Source organism: Durio zibethinus, chromosome 6 (assembly GCF_047325235.1).
Source record: "Durio zibethinus cultivar Kanyao isolate XHJ-2024 chromosome 6, ASM4732523v1, whole genome shotgun sequence".
Taxonomy (NCBI): Eukaryota; Viridiplantae; Streptophyta; class Magnoliopsida; order Malvales; family Malvaceae; genus Durio; species Durio zibethinus.
The window spans coordinates 28,520,081-28,531,055 of record NC_143167.1 but is presented as its reverse complement, the minus strand read 5'-3'; the positions used below and the strand labels follow the sequence as shown (position 1 = coordinate 28,531,055).

Below are 10,975 nucleotides of genomic sequence, written 5' to 3'. Positions count from 1 at the left end.
AATAAAATATTGACTAAATTTGAAATATGTACTGACAAGACTCCATATCAAAAATTCAAAATCCTTGAAGATAAATATTGTCGTAATGGTTTTGCGTCCGCCCGACGAATTTGGAAACGAAATAAAAAAAACGAAGTCGTCACCAATCTTTTTTGACTAGGTGCGATTGGCCACCTATTAAAACATACCTTTTTAATGAAATCTTAAAATTAATTAAAAAGATAATTTTACGGTCTGCGAAACAGTCTGAGTTCGGGAGTCGGTTACGCGTGAGGAAGGATTAGCACCCCCACAACGCCCGTTAAAAACGGTACCAATTAACAACGTGTTATCCTTTGATTTTAATACAAACAGTCTTATTTTCAATATTAAAAAAATAATTTTCTTGATTTTTATTTATTAAAAATTATTCTCGAGAAAATAAATCAAAACCTTTTTATTGAAATAATTCTTAAAATGTTCCAGTACGTTGGTAACATTAAAAGAACTCTTTCTCACCTAGAGATTTCTTAAAGCATCTCTACTCGGAATACTTTTAGAATCTCATCTTTGGAGGCTCGAATTTATTTTTCGTAAGAAAATGTCATGTTAAAAAAATTTATTCTCGAGAAAAATAAATTAAAACCTTTTTATTGAAATAATTCTTAAAATGTTCCAGTACGTTGGTAACATTAAAAGAATTCTTTCTCACCTAGAGATTTCTTAAAGCATCTCTACTCGGAATACTTTTAGAATCTCATCTTTGGAGGTCTAAATTTACTTTTCGTAAGAAATTATGTCATGCATGCCATGCAAAATATTTTCATGTTTATGCACACATTTTATTCTCATTCAAAAATTTATTAATTATTTTATTAATTTTAATTAAAATTTTGAAGAAAAAAAGGAATTTAATCATATTGAAAAATTTCTATAAATATTCCAATACGCTGGTAATATTTTAAAAAAATCTTCTCACCTAGAGATTTCTTAAAGCATCTCTACTCGGAATACTTTTAGAATCTCATCATTGGATTAAATTTTTTTCTTCCTATTTTATTACTTATATTTTTAATATATTCATCAATTTTTATTTATTATTCTTAAAAAAGAAAATCTTTACTGTATTGAAAAATTTTTTTATAAATACTCCAATACGCTGGTAGTATTTAAAAAAATCTTCTCACCTAGAGATTTCGTAGGCATCACTACTCGGAATACCTTTAAATCTCATCGTCGGATAAAAATTTTCTTTTCTTTCATTTTTTATCACTTTAGTATTATTATTAAATTTATTTTTATATAATTGTTTTTAAAGTTTATCTTAAAAATAAAAAAATTTAACTACAATTTCATCAATTAGTTTAACAAATATAAACATTTTAACATACATAAATATTAATAAAATAAAAAGTAAAAAATATAAAAAAAATTTTTTACCTGAACCGGACCGGTCAACGGTCCGGTCAACGCCCGGTTTGGTTCGACGGTTCGGTTCGGTCTGGACGGTCCAGTACCGGTTCGGTTCGGTCTGGGCGGTTCGGTTCCGGTTCGGTTCGGTCTGGGCGGTTCGGTTCTGGTCCAGTCAGACCGGTCAGATGCTGATGAAGGAAACGGGTCGCGGGTCGGGTGCGCGGACCCAGGGTCGGGTCGCGGGTGGACGCGCGGATCCTCCTTAGCTGAAACGGTGTCGTTTTGGTCCTATGCCCAAAACGACGTCGTTTTGCTTTTAATTTTTTCTATAAATAACTTGAAAAATTTTTTTTTGTTCATTTGGTCCTGTTTTCAGAAAAAAAACGAGAGAGAGAGCTCTGGGGGAGGGGTTCGGCCGATCGCCGTCCGGCCGTCGGATCGCCTTGTCGGTCGCCGCCTGGTCCACCGTCGGCGGTGGTCGCCGGTGATCGAAAAATGGTTAGAAGGTCACGAAGACTCCTCGAGATGCCCTCTTTCCAGATCCGGTCTCCTTTTCACCGGAAGCAGCCCCGATCAGCGTAGATCGAGGTTCAAAGTTTCTGTTTTCAAGACTTTTTTCGTTTGTTTTGTTGAAACAAGATTGATGCAATTTTCTTTGCTTTTGCAGGTAGCTTCGGTGCTGGGTTCCTCCCTGCGGGGAGGACTGTGTTGTTTTTTTTTGTTTTGTGTAGATCTGTTTTCGGTTTGGGTGCTTTGGGGGGTTGCGTGAAACTGAGTTTTTTACGCGTAGGAATGGGGTCTGTCTGGGGTTGAATGGGGATTCCAGAGGGAGATTGAAGGGGATTTCAGAGGGAGATTGAAGGGGATTTCAGCCAGCTCTTTTTTTTCTTTTTTTTTTTTCGAAAAGGAAATGGCTGGAGATTTTTAAAGGCTTCAATTAGGGGAATCTAGGTTTCTGTAAGGTAGTTGGTTGGTGGCTGTAGGGTGACTGGTCGGGAGGCTGGTCGGGGGGCTGGTAGGGTAGTTGGTCGGGGGCTGGCGACAGCGGCGCCGTACCAACTCCCTGACTTCTATCTTATTCTGTTTCTTTTGTTTGTTTATTTTGTTTTTTTGTTTTGTTTATTAATAAAATGGTAGACCCGGACAAAATCGGTATCTACAGTTGCCCCTCTTTGCACATTACTGAGAATCAGTAATAGGGCAAAGACAAAGACAATGATTTTGTCCGAAAATAGATCGTGAATTTTTTTTATTTTTTTTTTTTATTTTTGTTTTTGGAAAAGCTCCTCTGCTCTCAGCAAAAGCTCAACAACTTTAAAATTCTCATCTTGAAAAAGCTCCTCTATTTTCAGTAGAGGCTCAACAACTTTAAAATTCTCATCTTGGAAAAGCTCCTCTGTTTTCCACAGAGGCTCCACAACTTTAAAATTCTCATCTTGAAAAGCTCCTCTCAGCAGAGGTTTCACAACTTTAAAAAATCTCATCTTGAAAAGCTCCTCTCAGCAGAGGTTCCACAACTTTAAAAATTCTCATCTTGGAAAAGCTCCTCTCAGCAGAGGCTCAACAACTTTAAAAATCTCATCTTGGAAAAGCTCCTCTCAGCAGAGGCTCAACAACTTTAAAATTTCTTCTTGAAAAAGTTACTCTCAACAGAGGCTCCACAACTTTAAAATTCTCATCTTTTTCAAATTTGAGTTCTCATCTTTGAACAAGTAAATTTCTCTCTTTTGAATTCCTTTGTTTGATCATTGTCTTTACCAAAATCTTGTTTTTTTCATTACAAAATGGAAAATTTCTATCTTTGTTACAACTTCTCATGGATGCATGTACTGAGCGCTCATAATGCAATGCATGTAATGCAATCAAAATCATTCATTGTAGTAAAAAGGTTCTCGAAATCTCTTACTTTTGGCTTCTTTTATCAGAATTCTCATATGATCAATCTGTTATCAACATCTGACCATAATTTTTTCAAAAGTCTGCAACATCAATGTCTTGTCATGCTTTTCTCATCCTTTTTCATTTGCCTTTGTCAGCTTTAAAAGTAATGCTGAGATCTTTCATGTTTGTTTTTCTTTTTATCATTTTAAGTTCAAAACAAATAAAATGCAATCACATTTCTCTGATGGACAAAAATATTAGATAAGGATAAAGGAAAGGATAGGCATTATTTTCAATGGAAAGATAATGTATTTCATATGGCTGATAACAAGTGCATGTCAAAGTGTTTGAGTTAAAACAAAGGTGTCAAAAGAATGATCATAAGATAATCATGAACAAAATATTCTCAGATTCTTTCTCTAAAACTAAATCAGATGATTTCTTTGATCATTCAGAGTTCGTCAAACTACACTTGCCCCTGCATTGTGGGATCTCTCTCTCTTTTTTTTTTTTTATGATGCTTTTATTTCACATCCAAGCCGCCTTTTCAGGTTTTCAGCTTAGATAAGTCATCATTTTTTTCTTTTTTCTTTTTTTTTTTTTAAGCAAAATATTTCTTCACAACATCTGAATTTATTGGGGTAGGCAAATCACCTCTGTCCATTTCTGCCAAAATCAATGCCCCACCAGAAAAGGCCTTTTTCACCACATACGGGCCTTCCCAATTTGGTGTCCATTTTCCCCGATTATCATGTTGATTTGGAAGGATTCTTTTTAGCACTAAGTCTCCTTCCTTAAAGCAACGGGGATGAGTTTTCTTATCATGTGCTCTCATCATCCTCTTTTGATATAATTGACCATGACAAAGTGCTGACAATCTTTTCTCTTCGATGAGGTTTAACTGCTCGTAGCGATTTCGAACCCATTCTGCTTCCTCTAACTCTACCTCCATCAAGACTCTAAGTGAGGGAATTTCCACTTCGACTGGTAGTACAGCTTCCATACCATATACCAAAGAGAACGGTGTGGCTCCAGTAGACGTTCTGACTGATGTTCTATAAGCATGCAAGGCAAAAGGCAATTTCTCATGCCAATCTTTGTAAGTTTCAGTCGTTTTCTCCAGGATTCTTTTGATATTCTTGTTCGCAGCCTCCACTGCCCCATTCATCTTCGGACGATATGGTACCGAATTACGATGACGGATCTTGAACTGAGTGCATACTTCATTCATCATTTTGTTGTTCAAGTTTTTGGCATTATCAGAAATAATTGTCTCCGGAAGTCCATATCTGCATATTATCTCTCTTTTCATGAACTTACATACCACAGATCGGGTCACGCTAGCATATGATGCAGCTTCTACCCATTTGGTGAAGTAATCAATAATTACAAAAATGAATCTATGCCCATTCGAAGCTTTTGGAGTGATGGGACCAATAACATCCATGCCCCACATAGAGAACGGCCAAGGTGGAACTAGAACATGTAATGTTGATGGCGGAGCATGAATCTTGTCAGCATAAATCTGACATTTATGACATCTCTTAGCATAATCAATACAGTCTCTCTCTATTGTCAACCAATAATAGCCAGCCTCATAATTTGTCTAGCCATCATATGACCATTTGCATGTGCCCCACAAACTCCATCATGCACTTCTTCAATAATCTTTTTTGCTTCAGCTGCATTTACACATCTTAAGAGCACTTGATCTCGACCTCTTTTGTAAAGGATATCTCCATCAATGAAGAAACTCATAGCCAATCTTCTGATAGTCCTCTTATCATTTTCAGTTGCATGTTCTGGGTATTGCTGGTTTTTAATGTATTGCATGATATCATGATACCATGGCTTCCCATCAATTTCTTTTTCAACACCTGAGCAATGTGCTGGAACATCTTTCACATCCAGCTTGATGGGTTGGATTTCAGTATTTGCATCTATTTTGATCATTGCAGCTAGAGTAGCCAGTGCATCAGCAATTTGGTTTTCCTCTCTAGGTAGATGCTCAAATTGAACTTCTTTAAATTGCTTAACCAACTCAGAGATATATTTATGGTACTGAATCAGCTTAGAGTCTCTTGTCTCCCATTCACCTCGTAACTGATAGATGACTAAAGCTGAATCTCCAAACACATCTAACACTTTGATCTTTTTTTCAATTGCTGCTTGTAGACCCATAACACAGGCCTCATATTCAGCCACATTGTTTGTGCAATTAAAATTTAATCTGGCTGTGATGGGGTAATAATGTCCATCAGGAGATATCAAAATTGCCCCAATACCATGACCCAAAGCATTAGCAGCTCCATCAAAATACATCCTCCATGATTTTTCAACAGGTTTATTTTCTTCAATGGCCATCACATCCTCATCAGGAAAATCTAATTTCATTGGCTCATAATCTTCGGCTGCACGATCGGCAAGGAATTCAGCTATTGCACTCCCTTTAATAGCTTTTTGAGCCACATAAATGATATCATATTCTGAAAGCATAACTTGCCACCGTGCTATTCTTCCTATCAATGAGGGCTTTTCGAAGATATACTTAATAGGATCCAGTTTTGCTATGAGCCAAGTAGTGTGATAAAGCATGTATTGTCTAAGCCTTCGAGCTGTCCAGGTTAATGCACAACACATTTTCTCTAATGGTGAATACTTTGACTCATAATCAGTGAACTTCTTACTCAAGTAGTAAATTGCTCGTTCTTTCTTATCAGTTTCATCTCTTTGCCCCAGCACACATCCCATTGAATTTTTATGCACTGTTAAGTACAAAATCAAAGGTTTTCTTGGCATTGGTGGCACCAACACAGGTGGATTTGACAAGTATTCTTTGATCTTATCAAAAGCTTCTTGGCACTCATCATTTCATTCTCCAGGATCATGTTTTCTGAGAAGCTTGAAAATAGGATCACACTTATAAGTGAGTTGAGAGATGAAGCAAACAATATAATTTAATCTCCCTAAGAAGCCTCGCACTTCTTTTGAAGTATGAGGAGGAGATAAGTTTTGGATGGCTTGTATCTTATCCGGGTCCACTTCGATTCCTTTTTCACTGACTACAAAGCCCAATAGTTTTCCTGATTTGGCTCCAAATGTACATTTGGCAGGATTCAACTTCAACTGAAATCTTCTCAACCTGTCGAACAGCTTTTTGAGATTGACTATATGATCCTCTCCTTCACGAGATTTTACAATCATATCATCCACATACACTTCTATCTCTTTATGCATCATGTCATGAAAAAGAGTCACCATTGCTCTTTGATAAGTAGCACCAGCATTTTTCAACCCAAAAGGCATGACTTTGTAACAGAATGTTCCCCACATGGTCACAAATGTAGTTTTCTCCATATCATCTCGAGCCATCTTGATCTGATTATAGCCTGAGAAACCATCCATAAAGGAAAATGTGAAGTGCCTAGCAGTATTATCCACTAGAGTATCGATGTGAGGTAAAGGAAAGTTATCCTTGGGACTTGCTCTATTTAGATCTCGATAATCGACACACATTCTCACTTTTCCATCCTTCTTAGGAACTGGCACTATGTTGGCTACCCATTCAGGATATTTTGCCACTTCTAAAAATCCAGCATCGAATTGTTTCTTCACTTCCTCTTTAATTTTCAGTAGCATCTCTGGTTTCATGCGCCTTAGCTTTTGCTGCATCGGCTTACATCCTGGTTTTAAAGGTAACTTGTGCTCTACAATATCAGTGCTGAGTCCTGGCATATCCTGGTAAGTCCACGCGAACACATCTACATATTCTCGGAGTAACTCTTCTAGCTTCTTTCTTTCAACTGGTAAAAGAGATGTACCAATTTTGACCTCCCTTTTATTCTCACCATCTCCCAAATTTACTGATTCAGTAATTTCTTGGTGGGGTTCAATTGGCTTATCTTCATGTTCTATTAATTTTAACAAATCAAGAGGCAGTGTGTAGTTATCTGAATCTTCCTCATTATCAAGTTCATCAACATGAATTAAATTTTCAAAATCAAATCCGAGATTATTGCCATGATTATCTTCATGTTCATTGTTTGGGACCCTGCAAAAGGGTAAGATGAAGAAAATATTGGCACACAAAAATGGAATGGCAAGAAAATGTAGGAAAGAAAAGAATGAAAGGTAAAATGAAGATAATAGAAGAAATGTGGATGCATCTTCTAAGTCTTTTATTAAAATGACAAACATAAACACACCATAAAAGATCTCCTAATACTCGTAGAAAGTAATTAGGGATTTAAAGTTTCACATTACTTTTCCAAAGCTTTAAAAACAATAGGCAGCTCCGTAACTTTCCAATTATCCAGCTCAAAATCTGAAGGACAAGGGTACACGAACAGCTCTTCACTTTGACTCTTCTTTTCTCCATCCACCATTTGAATGGCCAGCTCTGAAAATTTTTCTATGAATCCTGCACTTGAGGCTCCCGGTAAATCTGAATAAATGTATCCTCCCGAGTGAAAAGAATCATAGAGATATGGAATGACTATGGGTTCTGACTCTGGTTCATATCCCTTAAGATTAGCTATCCTTTTATATCTTTTCTCATTCCCCATTCTCCCCTCTTGTTGGCTTATATCCCAAGCCAAACCTGTCTCTCTTTTCATATATGGCCGATGGCTTCGTGATTCCTTGCAGGTTCTTCCCAAGTCCGGCTTTAGGTTGCCATCCCATCTTGGTAAGCTGTCTGACTACCATTTTAGTAGTCGTAGATAAGTGTGGCGAATACAATTTAGATCCTTCAACTATATATGTTGCATTGGTGATCTCGAAAGATCTATAAGAGCATTCTAAAGCTTCATCTGCCGATTCCACATAAGGAGTATTTATCGGTTGAGTTACCAATAAATCTTCTTCTCCTGCCACACATGTTAGCTTCCCTTCAACAATGAATTTGACTTTTTGATGTAATGAGGATGGGACAGCACCTGCCATATGGATCCACGGTCTACCCAATAAACAACTATATGAAGGAGAGATGTCCATGACTTGAAATTTCACGTTGAAAGTACATGGGCCAATCTGCAGTGGCACTTCTATATCTCCCAACACTTCTCTTCTGGTTCCATCAAAAGCTCTCACTATCATATGACTAGATTTCATATAAGATCCATCAACAGGGAGTTTTGTCAGAGTAGCCGCAGGCATAACATTGATGGATGAGCCATTATCAATCAAAACCTTAGCCATTATATGACTTTTACATTTCACAGTAATGTGAAGAGCCCTGATACTTCCTCTACCCTCAGGAGGAATCTCTTCATCATTGAAAGAGATATAGTTTGAAATCGTTAGATTACCAACAAGCTGTTCCACATATTCAACAGAAGCATTGTGAGACACATATGCTTGATTTAGCACCTTCAGTAAAGCATTACGGTGTGACTCTGAATTGAGCAATAATGACAATAGCGAAATTCTAGCTGGCATCTTGTTAAGCTGTTCTACCACGCTATACTCACTATGTTTTATTAGCTTCAAAAATTCACCTGCTTCACTCTCAGATACTGGCTTCTGACATTCTTTTTCTGGTGTTGCATCAAGATCACTCTGACTTTCATTTTCTTCCCCTACCTTGGCTTTCTCCTTTCTAGCTTTTTCTAGAGCCTCTGGGGTATAGCACCTGCCACTTCGGTTTATGCCTCCTACACCCGTTATATTAGCAGTATCTGGGTTGACTACGACACCATAATCGTACTTCTAAGGTACTGCTTTATCATTCTGATATGAAAAAGGGGCAGGAACTTTAATTGTCACCACTGGTCGAGAGACGAGTTTTTCTAGCTTCGATGTTGGCTTCTCATCATAATAGATAGTTACTGGTCTACGCCCAAACTTATTCTTTGAATCAATGGTAGACACTTTCACCAACTCTTCTCTCTCTTGGTAAAACTCTATTCGACCTTCATCCATCAATTTTTGCACCTCTTGACGAAATTGGTGACAATTCTCGATAGAATGCCCCAGAACATCTCTGTGATAAGTGCAGCTTTCAGTTGAGTTTATCATTTCAGAGTAATTTTGAGGTTCTATTGGCTTCAACATGTCAGTTTTGACCAATACTTCGAACACCTTAGCCATAGGAGTTTTCACCTCCTCTATTCTTCTTTTCACATAACTTGTTTGCCCATCAATCAAAGCATTTATTGATGGTTTGGTATGATTTGGTAGAGGGTTTCCATTGACATTTGGAGTCCTTTGTTGGCTGGTATCAAAATTTAATACTCCTTCATTGATTAACCCCTGCACTTTACGCTTCAAAGCAGTACAGTTCTCAGTGGAATGACCTGGATTCCCATAATGATAATCACAATGTGCATTGGGGTCATACCATTTGGGAAACGGAGGTTTCATAGGTTCAATGATAACAGGAGCAAGCAGATGTTTCTCAACAAGTTGAGGATACAGATCTGTATATGTCATGGGAATGGGATCGAAAGTGAATTTTTCTTGGATATTTCTTGGGGCTCGTGGACTACTATTAGGTCTCCAGTCTGGTCTTGTAGGTACAACAGGACGGTTATAGGAATAAGTGGGTGTTCGAAAGGATGGTTGAAAATGAGGTGAATAAGCTGGTTGTGGTAATGACTGGTATGGTTGATGTGAATGAGGGATGGATGTAACATGGTTTACAGAAGGGTAATGGGTCTGGTATACTGGTGTAGGATAAGGTGTGAAACCTCTGAATTGTTGCCCCATATAGTTCACTGCTGGAGCTTCATTCTCCTTCTTTCTAGGAGCTCCACCTTTCTTTACTCCACTTGTCTCTCCCGCATCGAGCTTACCATTTTTTATGGCATTTTCAATGATCTCACCGGATATCACCATATCGACAAAATTCTTGGTTGCATTACCTATCAATCTTTCATAATACGGTGCTTTCAAGGTATTCACAAATAAAACAGTTGTTTCTTTCTCAGTGAGAGGGGGTTGAACTTGTGCAGCCACGTCTCTCCATCTTTGTGCATACTCCTTAAAGTTTTCAGTTACTTTCTTTTCCATGCTTTGAAGAGACAGACGATCTGGAACCATATCCGTGACATGCCGATATTGTGTAAGGAATGCCTTTGTAAGCTCTTGCCAAGAACGAATATGAGTCCTATCTAGCTGGACATACCACCTAGCTGCAGAACCCGTAAGACTATCTTGAAATATGTGCATTAACAACTTCTCATCTCGAGCATATGCTGCCATCTTTCGACAATACATGGTGATATGGGTCATTGGGCATTTTGTACCATCATATTTTTCAAATTCAGGGACCTTGAATTTAGGTGGAATTACCACATCTGGAACTAAACAAAGATCAGCTGCATCTGTGGAGCCATAAAAATTCATTCCCTCTACAGCCCTAAGCCTATCTTCATCTTCTCTCGGGCACTGGTATCTTCTACTTTTTCAGGTGTCTGCATCCCTAGCTTTTCTCTTTCCTTGGGATCATCTAAATCAGGAACTAAGATTGGCTCAGGTGGTTTTTCCATCATAATGGGATTAACAAAATTCTGAAATTGTCCTGGAGCAGGTGTGGATGTCATTCCTGGATAAGGATTAGGATATCCACCAGGAGTAAAAATTGGTACTCTAGTTCCTTGTGAAGGTTGTTTCAGTCGTGGCTCAAATCCTGGAGGATAGACAGGATCTACCATATCTGGCGATTGTTCTTGAAAGCTAGGATTTTCTTCCACTGTTTTTC

General features: G+C 37.9%; 1 protein-coding gene across 1 annotated transcript; it reads right to left on the bottom strand.

Moving 5' to 3' along the window:
* Positions 1–3,045: 3,045 nt before the first annotated feature.
* Positions 3,046–10,900, bottom strand: LOC149518539 (uncharacterized). Its single transcript, XM_089761589.1, is given in 4 exon segments — positions 3,046–4,866; positions 4,869–7,479; positions 8,056–8,961; positions 8,992–10,900. Coding segments are annotated over 4 exon segments (6,138 nt in total). The 5' UTR covers positions 10,621–10,900; the 3' UTR covers positions 3,046–3,874.
* Positions 10,901–10,975: the final 75 nt, after the last annotated feature.